This window comes from Prosopis cineraria, unplaced genomic scaffold, assembly GCF_029017545.1.
Source record: "Prosopis cineraria cultivar Desert tree isolate PC_DT_omini unplaced genomic scaffold, ASM2901754v1 PC5, whole genome shotgun sequence".
Classification (NCBI taxonomy): domain Eukaryota; kingdom Viridiplantae; phylum Streptophyta; class Magnoliopsida; order Fabales; family Fabaceae; genus Prosopis; species Prosopis cineraria.
In genome coordinates, this window is record NW_026555336.1 from 30,971,876 (window position 1) to 30,997,102 (window position 25,227).

Sequence of the window (25,227 nt, forward strand, 5' to 3'; positions counted from 1 at the left end):
TTAAAGTATTATTATATTATTTTATTTATATTTATTAAAATAAAAATTATAAAATAATTTTAATAAATTTTAATAAAATTTAGATGATTCAAATCTCATCATATTAATAAGGGTGATAAGCATTGAAGTTCAATTCATACAAGTTGAACTAAGTATGCAGCCAAACAAGCAAGGTCAGTGAATGATTTCTGAGTAATAGAAAGATATGTAAGAAATTAGAAGTAATAAAAAATTTAAAAATAAAAATGATGTGTTGGTATCTATTTATGTTTTTAGGCTTGGCCCTGTGTCTCATAAAAAATATTTGGAAGGAGTTAATGTGAAATTGTGATTCCATGATTGTTTGATATACATCAACATCAATCAATTATATGGCTAGAAGCATTTATAGTATCAAATCATCATGAAAACTAAACCTCAGAGATGTGAATCCACAAGTTTAATATATATATATATATATATATATTATTTATTTATTTAATCTTTTAATTGTATATAATAATTTAGTTTAGTCATTTAATTTCATATACAAAATCTAATTCTGACATTGTAAGTTAATTTATTAACAGAATACTGACATTGTAATTCTATTTGCGGACAAATAATTCATAGATAATGAGTAATTTTGTCCAAATCATTATTAATTCACACACAACCACACAAATTGGAATGTTAGAATTTTATGTTAATAAAATTAATGGTGTTGAAAATAAAAAATATTTAAAAACATTTTATAAAATTAAAGAATTAAATTAAAAATTTATATAAAATTAAAACACCAGATTTTAGCCCTCAAACCCACACACGCACATCCGTCTCAGCAGGATCGTTGGTCCCTGGAAGTGACATTCCACCAGTGACATGTGTCATACACATATAATTAGTAAAAGAGAGCCAAATCAAATTAAATTTAATGTGATGGAGACTGCATAACGAACCTTCAAAACTGAAGTTCCAACTTTTGCTAATTCTAAATATTAATAATTAATATTTATTTTACATTTAATCATATTTTTTAATGAGTATAAATCATATATTTCAGCGGCCAAGATTTTCTCCACCAAACTTCCAAAGACAAAGGGTAAATTATTCTCATTTAAATTACTATATATATAATGATTGAGATTCAAACTTTCAACCTCTTGCTAACTTGAGTCCATTTTAATCATATGATATTATCAGTTGCTAGCTTTTTTTTTTCGGTGTTAAAAATGCTAAGCTAAGATTTTATTTCACTATTGAAATAGCACATACCAAATTTCATTCCAATTTTAAGCTAATTTTTTTTTTTTAAATCTTTGCAACATATCAAATGAGAGCTTAATAAGGAATGACATTTGGCCCTTCGATTTAAAGCACACAATTAATGTAAACCAATAACGCGGCTTTAATTCATACCACTAAAACCTCAACATACAAATGTAGAAGAGGACGAGAAGGATCGTGATGGGAGTTTACTTACGTTGTTATTAATTTCTTGTTATGGCTTGGTGGTTGAATTACAATGTTAACCTTCGGATTCTGTATGGAAATAATAAATAACATGTATTCCCTCCATTTAAAAATATAAAATATTTTTAAAGAATTAAATGCTAAAAAATATAAGGTATTTTTAATCTTTTAAGATGTAACTATTATTTTTTTAAAAAGTATCTTTACTAATAAATGACTTTGTATTTATTGTAAGATATTTTACAAGGATAAATATAAAAAGATAGAATTAGTTAAAAAGTAGGTAATTATTTTATTGAGGAGTGAAATTCAATTAAAAATGTCTTACATTTTTAAACAAAAAAGTTATATTTATTTATTTTTATTATTGTATTTATACTTTGTTTGATCTTTGATATAAGATGAAGTTAAACAATTTTACGTTTATTAAGAAATGATAATTATATCTTTATAATTATTAAAAATTTAATAATTTTCAAATTTTTTCCTTCTTTGCAAAATAATAATAATAATAATAATAAACGACTGCCTAAGAAATCAAATTATAGTAAATAATTATTGCAAAAAATTAAAAAGAATAATTACTCTAACTTTACCTTAAATTAAAAATAATTTTTTTTTAAATTTTTCTTTATATGAAGGATCGGTCGGGGTATTTCATAGATATTTTTATTTAAAAAGATATGTAAATAAGTCATGGAAAGCAGAAATAATATTTATTTATTTTTTGCAAATGCATGAGGGCCTATTCTAGTTCTTGTTAATGGATGGAAACTTCAATTTGTCACTTTAAATTACTTGCAATTTGCTTTACGTCATTTTTTAAGAATTAATCTGCATTTTAAAATAAAATCTAAATAAAAAAATTTTGAATTTAAGAGGAGTAGATAGTTTGAGATTTAATTAATTATATTGCATTAATTTATTTTATAACATCTGTAGAAATTCTTAAACAGACTAAGGATGTTATGTCATTTATTATCTGTTCAATTAAAATGACCCAAGTTATCTAAATAAAATCTTATTTAATATTATTTTAATTAATTTTATTTTCATTACAGAATGCAAATTTAATTCCTTCCTTTTTTTTTCCTCTTTCTACTATTATTAGTATCAAAATGTTGTTTGAATGTCATGTTTTTTTCATATAGATTGTAAATGATGCTGGGTTTATCTAAAAATTTCTCATAACATCTGGCTCGGGATTGCTGTTATTAATTATAGTAATTTAATACTCGATATTCAATTTATTATATTGCATTAATTTTTTTTTATAACATCTGGCTGGGGATTTCTGTTATTAATTATAGTAACTTAATATTTATTGACGTTTTTTTTTTTGATAACGTGTTCATTGACGTTTTCTTTCGTTAAATGGCAAGAGAGATTATCACTATCTCACAATTAAATATATTGCTTGTAATGTAATATGTATTTAATATATAAAATTTGTAATGTAATAATTTAATTATAAACGATTGCACTTGATTCAATCTAGATCAATGTCTTGTCTAAATTTAAATATTGATCAGATTTTTTAAATCCTTACAATTAATCATAATCGCTGTAAAAAGGAGTTGATGAGTCATGGAAGGAAGATTTTTCTTGTCCTTTTCCCTAATATTATTGTCCCACTCCCAGCCACGATTGAATAATTAATTATCATATAATTACTAAATCAAATGGCAAGAGAGGTTATGACAATCTCACAATTAAATATATTACTTATAATATAATATCTAATATATAAAATTCAAAATACAATAATTTAATCAATATCCTGTCCAATTTAAGGAGACTTGCTGTAAAAGGAGTTGGGTCATGATACGGCCAATATTATTGGTCGCACTCCCTGCCACGATTTAATAATATTAATTAATTACCGTCTTATTATTAATATTCATAAAAAAATACACATATTATATTTTATGATATTTATATTTTCTTAATTTTTTAATTTGTTTTTCAGTTCGGTTTGGTAACACGGAGACCCGAAGGTGAAGGGGCTCGGAAGAAAAGTCAATATAACTTTACGCAGAAATCAAAATTTCCAGAGGGAAATTAATTTTCCAATTAAGAATGGTTGATTAATGCTTATTCAGTGTGGTTCTTCACACAGAGACGGCCATCTATCAGTCAAATTAGAAAGCTGCTTGACAGTGTGATAGCTGCACTTCAAAATAGTAATCTTTTCATTTAAATTATAAGATAACTTTAAATAAAATTATATATATCCAAACTTAAAAAAATTTAGTGATAGTGGCAATATTTATTCTAAATATAAATATTTATGTTTTTTTAAAATATAATTTTAACTAATAATTAAAGTAATATGTAAATAAATTATGTGAGAATTTTGAAAATACTATGTCTTTATTTCACTTGCACCATAAATTTATTTTCATTCTAAATAAAAGGCTAAACAATGATTTGAAATATGCATGTTTGATAGTTTTAAAAAAGAATGTGGGAGGATTAATTTTTTTTTTATGGAAACAATTACAATTTTAAAGGAGCAAGCATGATTTTAACAAAAGTTAAATGTAACTTTTGCAAATTACATGGAGGTAATTGTCCCTTCTTTTTCTAAACGGGTCCATCCCTTCATATATCAATAAAATTTATTAAATATAATTTATAATTTTATTTTTTTAAAAAAATATAAATTTTTAAATATACCTTTCATTTAATATTTTATTAAAAAATATTAAAAAAATATAAAGATTAATACTAAAAAATATTATTAATAAAATTTTATTTTTATTAAAGTGTTTTACATCTTGAGATGTCAAATTTTTTTTTTAAAGTGGTTTATAATTTAAAAGGCATTAGTAGCTATTTTTTTTTTTAAATACTAGAGTAGTCAAATTTTTTTAATAAATGGACAATTTTACCCCTACATTGTCTTGGAAACAAAATGAAGCCGCGCACGGCATTGATGTATTTTGGAAGCAAGTATTATTCTCTTTCTTCGTCCATACGGTCCCTTCTTTGTGGAGGATCATTTTTTCTTTCTTCGTCCAAATTTTAATAATATGACAGATTCCATCATTGGATGACCAGATACATTTTCCTTGAAAATTTGATCAGAGACAAAACTAGAAAAATGCCATGCTTTCAATCAAATGACGAGCTCCGGTGTTAGAAAAAAATCAAATAACGTGAATTATTATAAATGAATTATGGAGTGATAATAAATTTAATAATACATCGTAAAAGTATGTTTTTTCGTTTAAACTCTATAAATTATACCCCCATCCTATCCAATTTATAAGAGACAATCAAATTTTAAAAATCAATAAAAAAAAAATTTTTTTGCAAAAATTATTTCCTTGCTTTCTTTTATAACAAGATGATATATTTTTCTCTTTTGGCCCCCTTTTTTGGGTAGAATTCTCTTTTGCCCTTAACCCCTTATTATGAAGCGTAAGAAAAATTGTTTAGACGGATTATATTTCTCACCCTCACATTAATTAATATAAGAAAAAATTAGAAAAAATGATTTTGAAAAGTGCTAAGTGACTTATATTTTAGACCAAAATTAATTAAAAAAATTATGGAAAAATTAATCCACAGGCCCTTGTGATTTTATTTAATTTTGAATAAGGTGTCTGCATTAGATTTGTTAATCCTTGGAGGTTAAAATAAATCATTCATTAATAATTTGACTCATTAGGGATTAATAAATCTAACAGATCAAACTACAAGAGCTTGATTAAAATAAACCCAGCTACATGAACCTAATTCAAAATTTTAAAAATTATAAAAATATGCAAAATAATTGTTCCAAAAAATATCTTACAGTTTGGACAAGAAGGAGTACATAAACTCCCTAAAATTTGGGTTAATGTGTGGGTTTTTACTTTTTAGTTTGTACATTGGACTTTTGAATTTTTATATCAATGCAAATAACTCATCTACTATTAATTTATTCATTCTTTCACAAGAATAATAGAATAATGAATTTATTTACACATAATTTAAAATTTAAAGAAGTCATCTGCATATAATTAAAAGTCTAAGGAAGTTATCTATAGAAAATAAAGTTTAAAGGAATATGTATTTAGTCATTAACATTGTATAAACACTCAATTAGTAAAACAATAAATTAATTAATAATATGAGGGTTATCTACAGAAAATTGAAAATCTACTAATAATCCGGGGGGGGGGGGGTGTTCTTTGTCATCTTTTAAAGACAAGAATGTTATCTGCACATGGGTTGAACCGTTAAAGTTCGTGCTATCTTTACCTTCAAAGTAATTTACTCAATCTCAAAGGCTTTGTAGCTTAGTGATACGGTCGTAACTTTGGTCTCGCTTGTAATCTCAATGCTAGTGGAAAATGCTTTAATAATAATAATAATAATAATAATAATAATAATAATAATTTACCTAATAAAAAACATATAAATCCCGAGGGTACCGTCAAAGCGTTTTTCCCAAGACGGATTAGTGGGTGAGATGACTTGTCACCAACAAGATTGTTCAATAATTTCTTTTCAAATATTTATTTTTTAAATTATTATTTATTTATAAGTTTCATGTTCGTTAATTTAAAAAGTTGAAAATCCACATGAAGCTCCCATGGCCATAACAGTAGTCTAGTGTAGAAAAAGAAGATATTTTATAACTTTCGTATGGGTTCCCTTGTTTAAGTTTTTTTTTGATGAAAAATTAATTATCCATTTTTAAAAAAATCTATTTTGTAAAATTTTATAATATTTATTTAAATTTTTAAAAATACTCAAAATTCAAAAAAAATAAATTCCTGATTATTTTAAAAGGCTACTTTGAATAGCTTGTTTAAAAAAATCTGATGAGGTGAACCAGGGAGAACGCTATAAAAAATTTATGGCATGTTAAAAAAAAAAACAGTTATATTTAATACGAGCTGTGTCGTGTGCAAGAATGTCGTTCATTGTTGAACACTTGTCATAATAATAAATCAAAATAAAAATAGTTGGAATTTTCCACGTGCATAGGTGTTGAAGAGTAGTTGAAAAATTGTAGTTCGGGCCTTATCCTATATAAACGACAATCCCATTGCACCCGCAAGTATCAGGCTCTTGCTAAAAAGAAAAAAAATTATACATCAGGGGAAGCAAAGTACGAGGTTGGAAATGACGGTGCCACCAGCAACTCCCCCTGCCGCCGCCACAGCTGCAGCCGCCTCCGCCGCCCCAATCAGACGGGTACTCATCGTCGGAGCGACGGGTTTCATCGGTCGGTTCGTGGCGGAGGCCAGCCTCGCCGCCGGCCACTCCACCTTCGTGCTCGTACGCGGTGGACCGCTCGCCCCTCCCAAGGCCGCCCTTGTCAAAGCTTTTCAAAAGAAGGGGGCCACTATTCTTCATGTGAGCAAATATATTATTCTAAACCTTTTTTAATTATTATGTTTTTTAAAAGAAACAGCTGTTAAAAATTTGTTTGGTGTTGATACAGGGATCGATTAAAGAGAAGGAAGTGATGGAGAAGATATTGAAAGAGAACGACATAGAGATTGTAATATCGGCAGTGGGAGGCGAAGCCGTTCTTGATCAGCTCCCTCTTGTGGAGGCCATGAAATCTGTCAAAACTATTAAGGTATCATCTCTCTCTCTCTCTCTCTCTCTCTCTCTCTCTCTCTGTCTCTATCTCTGTCTCTCTATTTTCCTTTTTTAGTGAAAAATTATGAACACCACCACGAGTCCATCTTCTTCCTCAAGTACATCGAATCTTGGACCAACCAACCAACCCAAAAAAGTATATCTAATCAGTTCTGTCATCTTGGTAGTCATATTTTAACAATTTATGAAAACTTGTTGGCAAAATATAATAATAATAATAATAATAATTATGAAATCTCAGTTATTTGATAAATTTTTTTTTGGGTCCCTAAAGATTTAATTAATTAATTTACTCCAACGAGTCAGGGAAGAATTTATAAAATAATAACTCTTGGATGGGTAGAAGGGTAGATAGGGAGGACACGCACCATGCAGAAAGTCAAAGACCCTGTAGTTCATTTTGTCCGTGTTTCTTTTCTTTTCTTTCTTTTCTTTTTTGTTAATATGAAAAATTAAATTAAACAGAATGAAAGTTACGAACGAGGAAAACATCAAGATTATACTCACTTTGTATCAAATTATAAAATATTTTTAGGTAAAATTTTATATATTAATAAAACTTATTAAATACACTTTATTATCTTATTTTTTAAGACAAAAGTATAAACTTTTAAAAAATCTCTTCATTTAATACTCATTGATGAAAAGAATATTGAAGAGAGAGAATACATGAAAAGAATAATATTAAAAAAATATCATTAATAAAACTTTATTTTATCAAAATATTTATATTTTAAAATATTAATTTTTTTTAAAAAAATATCTTATAATTTAAGATGAAGGGAGCAATTTATTTCTACAAAAAGGTTCGAGAATGACTGATTATAAATAAATACACTAACGAACGAAAAGATTCATGATGATAGAGAGCATAGAACATTAATGATCAGCCTTATATATATAATACGTGGGATGCTTTATAAAATATACTATATATTTATAATTAATTATATATATGCATATTAATATAGTGATGTTGATACGATCATGAATGATACTTGCAAGGTAGGGTAGCAAAAGGCCCCGCATTAAATCAAAGCAAATTGAGCTTGTCTCTCCTTTGAAGAGTAGGTATAAAATATCAAATATATATATTTAAAAAATAATTATTCTCTCTTATATTTATGATAAAAAATTTACAATACTAATAAGATCAATAAATATTTTTAGACTTCTCGTATAATTTATACTCCTTCCGTATAAAAATATAAAATATTTTTTAAAGAGTTGGATATTAAAAAAGTAAAATATTTTTAATCTTTCAAGGTGTAATCGTTACCTTTTTTTCAAAAGCGTCTCTATTAATAATGAATTTATATTTACTATATGGTGTTTAATAGGGATAAATATAAAAAGATAGGATTAATTAAAAAATAAGTAACTATTTTATTAAGGATGAGATTTGATTAAACATGTTTTACATTTTTAAATGAAGGGAGTACATTCTTTTAAAAAAGGATATTTAAATTTAAATTTAAATTTGAAATAAATGTTGTCCTTATTAATAAATTTTTCTGGTTCGTTGTACATGAAAATCAGTACTACCTTGTGTTTGGACGTCCATATACGACATCTTTTGCGTTCGGCCAGAAAAAGTCTCTTTTTTCTTTTTGCAACTAAACAGAAAATTCTTTCTTCGGCAAAATAAACTACTGGCCGCAAACTATTCAGCCTTAATTCATAATATTTAAAATTAAATAATAAACTTCCCCCCTTGAATACGACTCTGCTGTGGGGACCGAATCTTTGAAAGAATTATTTTATTAAGTTAGTAGAAAAATAGGTGTATTTTAATTAAATAATAAAGAATGGAGATAATTAATGATGACTGGCTATTTTATAAACAGAATAAAAAAAAGGATTTTAATGGTCTTTTATGAAATTGAAATTGGGGGTTGCAGAGATATTTGCCGTCGGAGTTCGGGCATGACGTGGACCGGGCGGATCCAGTGGAACCGGGGCTCCGGATGTATGAAGAGAAGCGGAGGGTGAGGCGAATGATAGAGGAGGCAGGGATCCCTTGCACCTACATTTGCTGCAATTCTATTGCCTCTTGGCCTTATTATGACAATTGTCATCCTGCCACTCACCCTCCACCGTTGGATGTTTTGCCCATCTACGGTGATGGCACTGTCAAAGGTATCTCATTCTGACTTGACTTACGTTTAGACTTTTAGACTGAGAGCAAAAAAAACATAAGAAGAGAAAATAAAAAAAAAGATATATAAAAACAAATAGGTTTCTCTATTTAAAGTTTTTTTAAAAAGTGAAGATATTTTAATGAGAAAAATATTTTTTTAAATATATAAATTGAGCCAGATTCAAGTACTATTATTATCAAATTAGTTATTTTTTACTTCTTTCATTAAAAATATAAGGTATTTTTTGAGAAGTTGAATGTTAAAAAATGTAAGATAGTTTTAATCTTTTAAGGTGTAATTATTATTTTTTTTAAAAGTATCCTATTGATAAACGACTTTATATTTATTGTAAGGTGTTCAATAGGGTAAACATAAAAAGATAGAATTAATTAAAAATGGGTAATTATTGTATTGATAAGTAAGATTTGATTAAAAATAATTTATATTTTTAAATGGAAGAAGTATGTATTTTCTTTTATTTATCCAAATATTAAGAAAGAATTTTTTTTCCTTTTTCTTTCCTTTTATTTTCTCTTCTCATCCTATCAAGGTATTAACTATTAAAGCCTTTCATGTTATTACCCCGGGAAAATTAGGGGGGGTGGTTGCTGAAAAGGTTATTCTATGAAGATGCAGACAGCATATTTCTCATCATTATTTTTTTCATTTTAATTTTTTTTATTCTATGACATTTTTGTTTTGAGTACCTAACCGACAATGATGTGTCTCACTGTTGCCCCCATCCACGCACATTTCTCAAACCCAACTCACTCTGATCTGGGGTTTTAATCCTTCTAGTGAATCATACCCTCGTTTTATTTTGTCTATATAAATTGGTAACTTAATAAATTAAAATAATTGAATTATACTGAGCCAAAATTTAAGAATTAAATTAATAATTGAAAAAAATTAAAGGCTAAAAATTATACTCCAATTATTCTTAAACGGATTATTGTTTTATGGACCCCATAGTTATACTTCTCTCTCTCTTTTTTTTTGTCTGGGGCACAAGGATGACCATTTATCTGATTTCAACTTCGGCCTCGGCTCCATTTGAATTATCTGACCGGCCACAATATTTATCAAACAATAAAGATCATGTTTTTAAAATTAGATTTAATGAAAAGAGGTAGTGATCAATTTTATGTTGGCAAAGGTGCCTATATTTAGTATCTGCCCGTGCGTCGAACTATTGTAAAGAGTCTGAAAAATCCATGCAATAAGATAAACACCAAATCAGGACATGAATTATTGTGAAGAGTTTTGTTTGATTGGTTGTACATGGACAGCTTACTTTGTTGATGGCGCGGATATTGGGAAATTCACCATTAAAGCTGCTGATGATATCAGAACCCTCAACAAGAACGTCCATTTTCGACCTGCAAACAATTTCTATTGCATCAACGAGCTCGCTTCTTTGTGGGAATCTAAAGTCGGACGTAAAATCCCACGAGTCACCATCTCTGAAGATGATCTTCTTGCTGTAGCTGCAGGTTCGATTTTAGTTTCTCAACAATCTCATCACATCATCATATGTTTGCTGGTATAACAATTTTTCATTGCAGAGAACCGCATCCCAGGGAGTGTTGTGGCGTCCTTCACGCATGACATCTTCATCAAAGGCTGTCAACTGAACTTCTCCTCAGAGGGACCTCGCGACGCTGACATTGCAACTCTGTATCCTGATGAATCATTCAGAAACTTGGAGGATTGCTATGAAGATTTCGCCCAGATGATCCCAGACAAGATTCATAGAGAGAGAAGCCGGAACCTTGAGCCTCAAGTTTGTGTCAACGGCACTGCCTTGCTTACGAATTAAGACTATGTTTGGGGAAGAGCATATATGTATCTTACTATTTGAGATGATATTAATAAGTCTATGTTCGTATGTATGGACCTTGATGTCCCTCATGTATTGAGCAGTGCAGCCATTTAAATTTCATTTGCAATTTCAAAACATGTCTCAGAGAGATCTGTTATATATATATTCATCCATTATCAACCTTGGTATAACATAAGATCATAGACAACAGAGTTTGACATGGGAACCATTAGGCAATGAACCAATTACCAATGCAGAGATCGAGAGTTATCTAGTTTGATTTTGCAACTTCTTGTTTTGATAGGAAAGAAAATATGGAGGAGAGAATACTGGAAGAGAAAACTTGAAAAAATAGCAAAATTTTTGCAAGTTTTCCCTCTTAATATTCTGTTCTCCCTATTTTTCTTTTCATCCAAAGGCAGCCTAACATGGTTAAAGTTAAACTATACAGGAAGGGGAGGGAAGGGATGTGCATTGTAAAATTATATACACCTGATTTATGAGCAGAGGACCACACTTCTTGGTTTCTCAGTAATGGCCTAATCGAACAACACAAGCATAAAAAAAAAAAAAAGAGGAAATAAAAGATCTGCTACCAGTGAACATGGAATCTACAAATCATATACAGGCATTGCTTTTTCGATGCAGACACGGCAGACAGGACACCTCTTACATTTTTCACAGCAAGCACTGTCATCCACAATGGAATAGTCATAACATGGGTTATGATAATTGATAAGATAATCTGGCATGCTTGTCAATTAAAAAATGGAAAATCTTGCGTAGAAAGGATAGCAGCATATGGAAACATGTTTGATAACTTGCATAGTGCAACTATTGTCTATTAACTTGATCCATCTAAGCATGTTTCTCACTCTGGGCCTAGTGTTTAAAAAGGGGAGAATGACAAGTGAAGACTTCATAAGAATATTGATGTCACATTAGAATTTTTCAACACTAACGCTCTCAAATTCAGTACTCTTTCTCTCATGTTTCAGTACTAAAATTCTTAATTTGACATTAATATTCTTGTAAGGTTCTTATTTGTCGTTCTCCCTTTAAAAAATCAATCATTAAACAATATCATAATGACAGTGAGTCTGCCATAGAAAATTGAATCAATGGCAAGACTTACCTGCAAATAATATGATGCCTGCAAGGAAGCAGAACCACATTTATCTGCTCTTCAAAGCAAACTCTGCATAGGATCTTTTCCTGATAGATTAATCAATTACTTGGTTAACAGTGAAATGGATCCTAACATTAAAATGGTTTACCCTTTGCCGTCATTCAAGCACAATGAACAAAAAGATTCCACGGTTCACAATAATAATAAGAATAAATGAGAGCATGAATATATATACATTCATTTTAATTGGAAAAAGGGAAGCCAAGAATACGTCAGTTGTATCGGATAAGGTTTTCCAAATCACAGATCTACTTGTTTATAGACAAAGTAGCCTCCAGTAACTTTGGGGGGGTACCTTTGGCCGCTAAAGGAAAATCTCTGTGGGGTACCAGATTCCTTAACAAACAAATGCAATAATTATGTGGGGGTACCTTTGCCATGAAGTAATGGGGCCAAAATGACAGCTTTACGTTGCAGCATCCCCGTTGCCTTAGTTTCATAAACTATTTATAATGTTCACCACGTTGTGGGGAAGGCAATACCAAGTGTACACAAAAAAAAAAAAAGAAAAAAAAAGAAAAAAAAGGCACACATTCAAGTTGGTTTCAAGTTTCAACTGATCAACAAATTTGAAGATTAGTAACCGTTGACAAAAAAGCTGACGATATGCTTATAACCAAAATCATATGATTTTCATATTCATAATGCAGTAAGTTAAGATCAATGAAGGCTTAAAAAAATTACATTTTGTAGTCTTTCATACTGCTGCTGGCTAAATTTTGTAACATCAGTCTGCTCAGTCAATGCAGCCTGCAGTCTACAAATCTGGAAGTAAAAATAAATGCATTTAACAAATGTATGCCAATGATTTGAAGATGCTCGGGTTATTGGTTCAATGTGACGCAATAAATGATGTTGTTGCTGCAAAAGAACGCCTTTACCTCCTCAGCAAGAACTGCTCTAGGCATTTTCTTCACCATATCAGGGGAGAAAGTATTATACCTAATTTGTAAATTGAATTATATATCAGTGGAGAGAAATTTGATCAATATCTTGTACTAATTATCCAGACAGACTGATAGAATGTCCGAGGATTGATGAATGTTCTAGGCAAAGGGGAAGCCCCAAGCACAAAGATGAAAAAGAAAAAGATACAAAAGGAGCAAATGTTCACTTGCTAAATGAAAAAGCATAAAGAATAAGCAAAACGTCCTACAAAATTGAATATTTGCTACATAAGAGAAATCTGTGGAGTAAAATACTGACTTTGAATTCCCATCATAGTATATTCTAGCTTGTTCCTCTCTACTTGTTTCATCTATCGACCACCAACCCAGCAACCTGTTAATGGGAAAATGCAAGCCATGACAAAATCTACAAGGCAATTGTACGTTACATGAAGTTTGTTTTGTCTTAGAAGAGAACCTGCTGAAGATACTCATTTTATTTATCCAATAAGCCTTCGTTTTTTTTTTTGGCCAGAGTATCCAATATGCATTATACTATTACCTTGACCCATGATCCAAGAAACCAAAGCAATCGTGTGCTTTTGATGCAACAGCTGAGTATCTTGCAGAAATTTCTCCATCGTAAAGTAAAAGTACTAGTTTTTCCGCCAATCTGTAAGCTGCAAATAAAACAGCAGCTCCTTGCAACAGAAAAAGAGGAGAAAAAACAGTCTGTAACGGCATATTTCTGGCAGTGGCGGGACTTCCCTTAAAAACAGAAAGGACAAGAAATGAGGAAAGAAAAACTCTGAAAAGGCAATGAGAACAGAAATTTGCCATTTCTTAACATCTTTCATACCTCTAAATGCAAAATTAGCAGTATTTGGAAACCAATGAAAAGAATCTTCATAATGTGCCCACCAATGTTCTGCAGATTGCATAACCCACTTTGCTGCCAGTCTAAGCTGCTACCCCGGTCTTGGTATCGCACAAATAATGATGATGACTCAGTAATGTCACCATGAATTCTTGGATTGTACCACTTTGCAGAAGAAAGAAAGGCAAAGCACTCTCCAATGCTGCAAAAGGATGAAGCAATTTATAAGAGGCACGGATAGAACACCGAAATCTAGATACTATCAGTCTCATCACGAGTATACTATACCCAAAGTTAATATATAAGTCCCACCAGCCTAGAGTAGCTACTTCACCTGCAGATGACGGAGAGCAAGTTAGCTGCAACAAGATAAGAGAGTTGTTATGAATGTTTGTCAGAGTCCTAGCAACACATAGAAATGGCTCATTTTTTCTTTTAAGAAATGTGAACTAAAAATACTGATGGTTTTTGCTTGATCAGACTTACCCCACTCTAAGTCACAAATTAAACTGAACACAACTTGGTGATGTTCAATATATTGATTATTAATTTATTAATGCCAACAGCATTGAATTCCTTTGGTTTGGGTACATCACAGCTCATACTCTGTTTATTATTTTCACCATTATTAATGAAATAATTTCAGTCAAAGCACATTATATGAACTCTTAATATACCCTCAATCTCTAAGAAGAACTTGGCATATTTTTAACGTGGAAGATTCAGCATTTATTAGCGTGCAGAACAGCATAAGAGCAATACAGAGAACTCTTAATTTCTCCTAATCACGATACCAGAGAAATTGTTACAATTTGACAAGTGTGGTTATTTATTCTCCCATACATGCATCATAGTTACCAGATATAGAGAGGCCACAAAAAACTTTAGGAGAAATGAAACAACTGACATCATGAAAAGATATTTTTTAGGGAAAGGAGGGTGGGATAAGCCTTAAAGTTGCAATTCATTAGTCCATTATGCATCTCCAAGCAACAATATGAACAGACACAAGGGGAAAAGAAGCCAATTACACAGGGAACTGTTATTTTAAAGGGAAAATAAAAACTTACCAGATATCTTAAGAAGAGTAAACACTGTAGCAGCAATAAAGAAGACCATTGATGCCATAATCCAGAAGTGCTAGAAAACAAGAGTTCAAAATTTAGTTTCAAGGTTGTAAGAAAATATAATGACAATGAGATTGCATACTCTATTGAGTTCATTATTTTAAAAATATAATCTAGTCTCGTAGGTCATATTTTGTCCCAAGAAAAGTAAGACAATATCAGCCATTAACACTAAGTACGAACAATCCCTTGAAGAAAGTAGTAAATGAAATCCAGAGCAAGCAATAGATACCTATTACTTAGAGCAACCCATCAATCAATTATTTAGCAAAGGATAATACACTTACAGGAAGGGTTTCGAATATTGCTTCATCACTCATATTTTCATCATCTACTGGCAGCAAAATCCTACACATCCTATGGAAAGATATATTCATTATTAAAGCAAGTATTTACCAGATTGAAAGGCATAAAACTAGTATAATTGCAACTTACAACTAAAATGATTGATGAAAATTGGGTGGAACTAATCAGATCAATTATTATAACCTTCTTTTATTGTGAAATTATAATAAGACTTTCCAAGCATGAAAATTATTTTTTAAAAGCATATGCACATGCTATTTAATAAGTCATTTAATAAAAGTCATGCAGATGTGATGATTTGTAGCTCAACTCTTTCATGCAAGCTCTTTCTGTTTCTGCACCAGAAGATGGAGAAACCTGAACCAGTTGAACAACATGCAAGTCACGATAAACTTGTAGGCGGAATATGATAGTTACCTAATGTTATCAATCAAAATTGCCACTTCAAAAGCCAGCAGCGGTAAAAAAACTATCTTTAAATTGATCGCTGCATCATTTCAATGAAAAAGTTATAAATCAAAAGCATAAAAAAAAATCAGTAAATCTTAAAAGAGAAGCTGCAACTCATCATCTTTGGAACACACAGCTCCATAAGACCCATGATGATTATGCCATAAGAAGCGTTTCCTACCATAAGAGCTCTCAAGATGTATACAAAGAAGTATCTCAAAAGCAACAAGTAATGGAGTTCCCATGATGGCATGACAAGGAGCCCACTGCCCAAACACAAAATTTGCTTCACTTCAGCAACAAAACCCTAATTCCAACTTTGAAAGAATTTAATCATTCCACAATAAAGACTAAACTTTTTGAAAAGATTTTCATACATGGCGATCATGAGGCATTGAAGGAGCAGGCAGGGAAAACCGACCTCGCGCTACAACACCATGAAAAAGCCAAAGAGGTGAAAATATAATCCTGCCAATTAGATTAAAAAAAAAAGATATAAGTACAAATGGCTTTTATTTATACATGCAAACATATGTATACACATATACACAAAAAGACAAACGAGGAAATTAGATTCTATTTTTTTCTTGGTCATTTATAACCCAAGACGTAGACGAAAAGTCTAACTTCTGAAGAAAGTCTCAACAGAAACTTCAAAAGACTTGCACCTAACTTGGATAAGTAATATGATATAAAAAAACGCAGCCTTTTCGATTATTGCAACAAATTGCAGGGTATGCAATAGAGGAAAGAAATATTTGTAGATAAATCAAGCTGAGTTCTCCTCAATCATTGTGATTTCCTTTGAAAATTACATTCAAATATAGTCCATGCATGCAAGCACTGAATCGCAAAGAGGGAAAGAAACCGCGATGTTCAGAAAAAAGTCTTCTTCGTTGTCTTCGTTTCTTTCTCGACTTTTCATTTCTGAATATCGAAAGAGAAACTTAATAATGCTATGTAAAGCAAGAAACAGTGAAAGGCTTACCACCATGAGTAAGGAACGACACGGTCAATCTTGAGAACAAGCAGGAGAGTGAATGAGAAGAGTAAACCATGAGCAAGAAGAGCTTGAAGAGACTTGCCAACCCTACCCCAAGTCATCACCCTCATCCGAACCAGCATTTCGATAAACGAATTGCACAGAAAGAAAAATGCAAAATGAAAAAGAGGCAACAAAGGGAAACAATACAGTCTCTTTCACTCTCAGGGGACCAAAAAAAAAAAAAAGGAAAAGAAGAAGAAGAAGAAAGAATTGCGGAAATGATCGGAAAAGTATCTCAAAAGAAGAACTTTGGTTGGTGGCTGCAAAGCTCGCTCCGTTCCGGACTTGTGGGCGTTACAGAAACAGTTGCTATTCTTTCTCTTTCAATCTTTCTTTACTTTTCTGATACATATTTGTTCAGATATTCTCAATAAAAAACTAAATTATCGAGATGTGAAATAAAAATAAATTTCTATATATACTCTCTTGACTCTTGAATGGGTGCGGGTACCAAAATAGCAGCTAATGGAATTACGGCGTTCGTTTTAGATTAAAAAACAATAATTTAGATATTTTTTATAAAAAAGATTTATTTTTCAAATATTTTATTAAAAATGTTATTTTATCATTAGTTATAATGGTAGAATTATTTAATTATTTTTAGATTTTATGAAATAGTTCTGAATCTTTTTTGATGAAAAGTGATTTATTATTTAATTATTTTAAAATTTTATAATATTTTCATATATCATGATACTTCTATGGCATTCCCTTTCATCGTTTTTTTTTTTTATTGAGTTCCCATTCATCTTTCTTATCATATAATTTTCACTCAAAGTTGATTATCCAAATAATTAAAAATCATGTTATTTTTTCAAATTTTATTGTTTTAAAATTTTAAATAAATATTATAAAATTTGACAAAATAGGTTTTCATAAAAAAAAAGGATAATTGATTTTTTAAAGAAAAATTAATAGCCCTTCTTCCTTGATATTTAATATTCTCACTCATCTTTCCAATCATATTATTTTCATTCAAAGTACCTTCTCCAAATAATTAAGAAACTATATTTTTTTCAAATTCTAATTATTTTTAAAAGTTCAAACAAATATTGTAAATTTTAATAAAATGGACTTTTCAAAAAATAAGTGATTTTTTTAAAGAAAAAACTTAACAGCCTTTATTCCAGTTTATAAATATGTTATCCTATTTTGTTTATTTTAAAAAATAATGTTTAGTTTCATGGCCTGTAGTTCCAAGTTCAAAATGATATATCATTTTTTATTGATTGATGCCGACCAAATGGATAATGTGTTAGCAGATACCCAAATCATCGTCATTATCAGTTTGCTAATTTTCTCTATAAATATTTTTGTGCATTACTGGAACTGAATGCAGTATAATATTTGAAATATGCGTTTCCTGAATTCTTGTAACAGCACCATGCAATTAAAGTTAAGATTAACACATTAAATTACTGAAGCCCAGTATTTTACAGGTATAATTTTTTTTAATAATATCATCATGAATATATTGAAGTTTTAGAATAATTTATCTCAAATTATGTTCGTTTTCAAGTAAAAAATTCTGCTCAAAGATTCGTAATTGCTAATATTTATGGAATCTTGAAGTTGTAGGTTAAAAAAAAAAAAAAACTTTTAATTATTCAGTATATATAGATAAACACAACTTTCGTCAATGGCCTATTAGCTCAGTTGGTTAGAGCGTCGTGCTAATAACGCGAAGGTCGCAGGTTCGAGACCTGCATGGGCCAACGAAATGTTTTGTTTTCTACCCTATTAAACGATCGTTTTAATAGGATGGGCTTTGCGCAATGAAGTATGGATTGGACTGGGCTTCATCATTTGACCGAAGGTTACTTTCTTCTTCTTTTTTGTTTTGTCCAACAGCATGTGGGCTTTGTTTTCTGAACAATCCCATGGGCTTTATTTACTTCAAAAGTATACAAATGAATTTTATGTAGGATGAAATCATCTCTGTGAGCCCCAACCAAAATAAAAAAAGTTAAAAATTTGGGTGAAGTCAAAAAGAAAACCACTAAGGAATTCGGCTTCTTTTAAAACAGAAAATTAAAGGAAACAACTTTAAATATGAATCAATTTTTAATATGTTATATTTTAGTTCGATTTTTTTAAAAAATAAGTACTTCCTTTCAAATTTAGGCTGACGGAAATAATTTTAATAATTTTTTTAAAAATTTGGTTAATTTTGTTGAATCATGTTAAAGTCGATTTATATCTCTAACTCTAATGAGTTTTTTCATGTCGAAAGTTCTGGGTGATGTTGAGAATAAAGATTTAAAACGTTTAAAATTTAGACACTACTCTTATTATTTACACGTATTGCATTCCAAAAAAAATAAAGATATTACATATGTTCTATAAAAATAAAATAATATTAGATTTATTTTATCTACCCGTGTGATACGAAAATTTTTATGGCTAGAAAGTAGTTTTGAAACAGGCTCTTAAATGAATATAAAAATTTTCGCAGTAAGGGTCAAAATATTTGTTTATTAATTATGATTTTGCAAAATATGTGTCAAGTACAGTTGTGTACTATATAGGTAGCTAGCTATAGGTAGCATTTCATGGATTTAACGAACGTTTCAATTTTTCATGACATTCTCTGTCTCTGGTATCTCTGAAGGACCATGCAATTTCCACACGATAATGTTTTTCGCATTTATTTGTTTTTTTTTTTTTTTCTTGTCGTGTTTTTTTGAATCACATTAGAACTTCCAGAGCTGTACTTCCTGCAAAATGCATGGTCGTAGATTAGCTGGGCAGCATGTGGTAATTAAACTTTTTTGTGTTTTTTTCCCAATATCTTTATATAAAATCATTTTATTTTTTTTACCAAAAAATCATATCATTCATGAATTACAAATAAAGTACTGTCTTAGTATTTCTCCGATTCTTTTTATAAATTATTTCTATCAATTTTATTAATACTCATGCAAAAAAAGTACAATAAATAAAAGTGTGTAGAATTTTAAATATGTTATTCTATAACAAGTTTAAAAAGTAATGTCATGTTACTTTTTATATTATTTAAAAAGTCGCACCATAATTTATAAATAAAATTAAATAAATCTTTTAAAATGTGATTTATAAATGAGATTGGAGGAAATACTTTTAAGAAAAATTTAAATTTTAAAATATAAGATATTTTGATAAAAATAAAGTTCATTGATGGTGTATTTTTAATATTATCCTTTTTATATATTATTTTTCTTAATATATTCTTTAATAAATAGAGTATTAAATGAAAGGTATTATATTTTTAAAAGTTCATATTTTTATTTTATAATTTAGGACGGAGGGTGTGTGATATATTGTAAATTTTACTATTTTTTTATCTTCATTATAAGAACATGTTACTAACTTTATAGATTAATTAGTTCGATTGAAATTACTCAATGCTTTTAAATTTTCAGAATTATGAGAATGGAGTTTATTAAATAAAGTACTATGACTCATGAGTTAGTCGGTAAAATAAATTGTTTAGCTAGTTAAGAAATATCAAATTAAAAGGCGTCAAGAGAAAAAAAAAATTAAAGACAAATTGTAGATGGCTTCGTAATGAGGATTACATATGGAGAAAGGTCTTTTGATAATAACTAAAGGGGGTGTATTTTATAATGATTAATATTTTTTTTATAAGTTTTCTAAGGTATTCTTGTAGTTGGCAGCTATAAGACTAATCTCTCAAATAACCTAGACACCATTTAAAGGATTGTCGTCTCCCTGGCAATACTCTCTATACATATATTTAGGAATCGAACTTTGAAATGATATTTAAGAAACCCAAACCACTAACATTTGGCCCCACCCACTTAGTTATAATGATTGATAATTTTTTTGATTATACTTTTCATATTTGTAATTGTTATAACAAAGTAGATAGAAGTCAAATAGCATAATTTTATAGGGAAAATATGTTTTTGGAAGTTTTATATTGAGTATAACTAGTATTCTTAACTTTTGAGTATCACAATGTTACTCCAAAAGTTTAAAAATAGTGTAATATCATTCTATAATATTAATGTTTGACCAATGTTAATTGTCAATTGTATTATTTTTTAAACTTTCAGGATATATAATATTGCACCAATCAAATTTAAGGATACCAATGATATCTAGTGAAAAAGTTACAGGATAAATTTGCCTTCTAATCCAATCCAATTCCGTACTCTCTCTATTAAAAAATATAAAATATCTTTAACTAAATTACAACATAATAACTTTATATTCTTTTTACCGATGTTACAATCAACATGTGTGTAATTAATAAAGAAACACATTTCACTAATCTGGACTTACTTGAATGTAACTTTATCGTTGAACACAAGTACACAAAAACCACATATTATATTAGTTCATTATATAGTAAATGACATTTTTCCGGCACACCACAAAAAACCACACCCGAAAAAGTAGGCACCAAAAATAAAAATAAAAAATAAAAAACCGGCAAGAGATCGATCTCATTTTAGTGTGTAGTAATATATAAGGTAGGCAGCTACTAGATCTGATCTTTGAAGATGAATAAACTTAGTACGTACACTACGTCGTAGTAGCAGTAGCGATTATAAAGACCTGTGTTCGAGGATATTAAGGTTATTAGTCCTTTGTCTCTTGATACCCCCACTTGCCGTCTCTTCCCCACCACCACTCTTCTCCATCACAGCCCTAAGAGCTTCTTGTATCGAGTTTATACAGTACTGTTGCTGCTGCATCATCCTCTGGCTTTCATCATCAAGATGATAATTATGATGATGTTGCTCGTCGCTGCTTGATGAGTCGCCGCCACCGTCTTCCCCTGTAATGAACAACACATTCTTCACGCGTCCACCCAGAGTGGTGATCTCGGCTTTGAGGGTTCTTAGCTTGAGTGCTTTCAGCGCTTTGATCAGTTCCGGCAACAGATCCGACCTGTCCTCGCAGCAGAACGAGGCTTTGATCACTAACTTGCCGTCCTCGTCGGCGGCGTCCACCGTCAGCTCGTCGACTTCCGTCGGCACTGGGCTCGTTTCTGCTATCAGTGACGTCTGGCGCTTCAGTTCCTTCACATGCTGAATCACTTCTGCTAGCAACGATGCTTTATCCGTCTGCAAAATAATCAAAAGTCATCCACTTGTCTTCTACACTGCGAATGTCTTTAAGAAAATGATCATGGAGAGGATCTTCAATGGTGGGGCTTTGCGTAAAGAAGAAAAATGCACAGTGAAGTGTGTACTAAGTAACATGAAGATACTGGACCACTTATTAATCTCAAAACGAGCATGAATACAGAACATGATACATATAAATAGTAGAGATATTTATTGTGTGAAAGGTTTGGTGGGATTTTGCAGAGAGGAAGAAGAAGAGGAAGAGGCATGCAAAAATAGGCATGCAGAATGAAGGTGTGTGAGACTGACAAGGAGGCTATAGCTTTGTCTGATATGTGCGATTCTTTTTTATTTTCATTCTCGAACTGAGTTTGACTGATCATTAATGTTATCCGGCATGTAATTTCAATGTGTAGCTTTTTCAGCTGCTCACTGGTTCCTCTTTATCACATCAACTAAGCGACATTAACGCTAATACACTTTTCTTTTCTTTTCTTTCTTTCTTTCTCTTCCTTGGAACTACCACACTCAAGTGTCAACTATATATATATATATATATATATATGTAACACAAATATATAATTAACCAGAACTAGCAAAGCCGAAAAGGAAAGTGTAAAAAGTGTGACTGTTTGCACCTCATTTTCTAAAAGGCTTTTGGGATTTCAATCTTCTTGTTATCCGACCAAACTGATTACAATCTTGGAAAAGATTTACATATCCATCTTTTAATTTCCCAAATCAAAAAGCAAAAGCCCATTATAACCGCGGAACATCAAAAAGGGTTTTTCAAGGGAAAAAAACATGTGTTGTAGGCTTGGTTTTTAGTTTTTTAATTAATTAAAATTAATGGAATTCAATTTTAATTAGTGAAATTGTTCGTACTTACTTTGGTTGTACTGGGCAATAAGCTTCGAAGCTTGGCGAGATGGTTATTGATTCTCTCCCTGCGTCTCCTTTCAGCTTCACTGTGACTCTTAGACGCTGCAAGAGCCTTAGCGTCCATAATTTCTTGAGCCGTCATCTTGCCCAACTCGGCCTGCAGGCCGAACGGAGCTGAACCGGGCTGAACCATGGGTCCAAGAGCCTCCGATAAGATCCGGAGATGGTCGGAAGCTGAGCCGTCGTAGGCAAACTGCAGAGAAGGAACCCTCCGGTTAAACAAACCGGCGTAGGGTCCAGCCGGAGGAGGAGGTGGCGGCGGAGGAAGAAGAAACGGGTCGTGTTGGTCGACTCGGACCGGATTGGCGAAGTGATGATGGTGGGCCGCCTGGTTGAAGGAGTGAACCGGAGGAATATTCCATGGCTGAAGGATTGGAGAAACTTCAGGAAACATACTGTTCTGTTGCTGCATCTGTTGCAGAAGCAGCTGCTCTTGATAGCTGTGAAAGTTGTTTATGGCTTGCGAAGAACACTGCCCATGATCTTCCTCTCTTTTCATCTCCAATATGATCGAATGTATAATAATAACACCTTAAACCTATAGATATATATAGAGAGAGAGAGAGAGAGACACACACACACACGTGATCAGCTTCGAGTCTTTTGATATATATAGACCAAGAAGAGAGAAGAATATAATAGAACACAGGGCTTAATAGCGTGTTCCTTTGATGTGCGATGAAGGAGAAGGAGAAGGAGGCAAGAGGATCGACGGGGATCTGAAATCTCTATCAGACTTTGGTAGGTTTTTTTTGGCTGTGAGGGAAAGAGGTGAGAATGACCCTTTTTATCCTACGCTTGAAGAACAAAACTTTCCTCCTCTCTCTTTCGCTTTGTTGGGTAACTTTTGGGTTTATTTTTTGTTTTTTCCATCGTCTTCTCTGAAACCCCACCACCACCCTCTAAATATAAAGAAAGAGAGAGCCTGTTCGTTTACTGCTCTATATTATAAATATATATATTATTCTTTTCCTCCTACGGCGGTATTCTCATGGATGAAGCTGAGGGGGATCTTTGTTGGAAAGATTATAGAGAATATACTAATCTTGTTAGGTTCTTTAAAGTTTGAGTAGACTGGAACTCTTTCGTCGAATAAAATTAAGTTAAATAATAATTAATATAATATAAACTTGAGTCTTGAATTTTTGAAATAAGATACACTATCTTTTCACGGCTCTTGCTAATTTGTTTTCTCCTTTCCTGGCAGTGGCTCCCCTCCCTATTACAAATTTAGAGTATGATAATAGTATATTTATACCAATACACTACTACTCTGGATGTGAAGGAATAGTGAAAGAATTTTTAAACTTGTGATTGGTTCAAAGTGTATAATGACACTATATGTGAATGATGGGACTTAGGGAAGAGAGAGAGAATGGGAAACAGAAGCACAACACAAACACAGAGTGAACACAGAAGAGGAACATTGTCGACCGACCAAGGACCAAAAAGGCTGATAGTATCATGATGATAAAAGGCTTAGGCAGCTAAACCTTTCTTTCTTTTCTTCATTAGTTTATAATATTCTAAAGAGAGTTCATCTTTTTCGCCCTTTAGTCTTTTTATTTTTTTGGCTCTCTCTCTCGTACACCTCTCGGTCAAGCCACGTTCTTCCATACTCTTGGGCTATTTCCACCCAAACTCTTTCTGCTTCCCCAAGACCATGTAATGATTGAATCTTGAAACACACTCCACCCCTCTCTCTCTCTACAAAGTGCATGTTCTTTTTCTCTCTCTAGTTTCCATGAGTGTCTTGGTTTCAGTTATATCTAGGCGCAATATATACTCATGCCTCTCATTACCCTTGTCCTTTTGGAACCTCTAAAATGTTATTATATATATGATGTTTAATGATTTTTCCAGGGATATAGCCAGTTAGTGGAGGTTGTCCTGTTGATTAAGAACAAGAGGGAAAGAAGGTATAGAAATTAGACAATGCTTTGAATTTCTATGTTTCGATGGAACATTAGAAGAAGAGCACAATCAAGAGAGAGAGAGTGGATGATATTGGCTTCATCTTTACGTGTGGCATGCAGTAAGGTGTCTGCTGTGTAAAATCAAGTGTTGCTCAAGCTTCAAGTTTACACCAAAATTTGTGGATCTTCTTCTCTTATTATATATACTAGCCATTCATTGATCATCATTTCAGTTTCATGATCTTTCCTGAAATTATATATTTGTATTTTTAATTATATGGATTTTATGTAACTATACTTTGACGGTTTTTGACCTCCTTTATATATATCTCATTAGTTAATTACTTGTGAAAATCCTTTTTATATATCAAATATTTTTCTAATTATA

At 31.0% G+C, this 25,227-nt stretch overlaps 3 protein-coding genes and 1 non-coding gene across 8 annotated transcripts; 2 read left to right on the forward strand and 2 right to left on the reverse strand.

The window, feature by feature from the left end:
- The first annotated feature begins 6,507 nt into the window (after positions 1–6,507).
- LOC129311251 (leucoanthocyanidin reductase-like) lies at positions 6,508–11,202 on the forward strand. Its single transcript, XM_054953405.1, has 5 exons — positions 6,508–6,807; positions 6,896–7,036; positions 8,961–9,198; positions 10,490–10,693; positions 10,766–11,202. Exons 1-5 carry the CDS (start codon positions 6,574–6,576, stop codon positions 11,017–11,019), a joined length of 1,071 nt encoding a protein of 356 aa, XP_054809380.1. The 5' UTR covers positions 6,508–6,573; the 3' UTR covers positions 11,020–11,202.
- A 264-nt stretch (positions 11,203–11,466) lies between these two features.
- On the reverse strand, positions 11,467–17,214 carry LOC129311250 (uncharacterized). Of its 5 annotated transcripts, none has more exons than XM_054953403.1 (14): positions 16,847–17,214; positions 16,236–16,326; positions 16,040–16,124; positions 15,826–15,895; positions 15,390–15,459; positions 15,046–15,115; positions 14,264–14,309; positions 13,958–14,177; positions 13,661–13,866; positions 13,418–13,492; positions 13,093–13,153; positions 12,896–12,976; positions 12,158–12,237; positions 11,467–11,712 (listed from the first exon to the last, which is right to left on the reverse strand). In XM_054953403.1, exons 1-14 carry the CDS (start codon positions 16,981–16,983, stop codon positions 11,634–11,636), a joined length of 1,371 nt encoding a protein of 456 aa, XP_054809378.1. In that variant the 5' UTR covers positions 16,984–17,214; the 3' UTR covers positions 11,467–11,633. The 5 variants fall into 5 exon arrangements, 1 of the variants encoding a protein (XP_054809378.1); XR_008593267.1 differs by having other exon boundaries at positions 11,645–11,712; positions 12,158–12,654; positions 16,236–16,285; XR_008593265.1 differs by having other exon boundaries at positions 11,645–11,712; positions 12,158–12,654.
- Positions 17,215–18,544: 1,330 nt separating this feature from the next.
- On the forward strand, positions 18,545–18,618 carry TRNAI-AAU (transfer RNA isoleucine (anticodon AAU)). Its single transcript has one exon. It is a non-coding gene; the product is annotated as a tRNA-Ile (tRNA).
- A 2,601-nt stretch (positions 18,619–21,219) lies between these two features.
- On the reverse strand, positions 21,220–23,792 carry LOC129311557 (transcription factor bHLH30-like). The gene is made up of 2 exons (XM_054953898.1): positions 22,871–23,792; positions 21,220–21,978 (listed from the first exon to the last, which is right to left on the reverse strand). The coding sequence occupies exons 1-2, from the start codon at positions 23,420–23,422 to the stop codon at positions 21,457–21,459; spliced, it is 1,074 nt and encodes a 357-aa protein (XP_054809873.1). The 5' UTR covers positions 23,423–23,792; the 3' UTR covers positions 21,220–21,456.
- Positions 23,793–25,227: the final 1,435 nt, after the last annotated feature.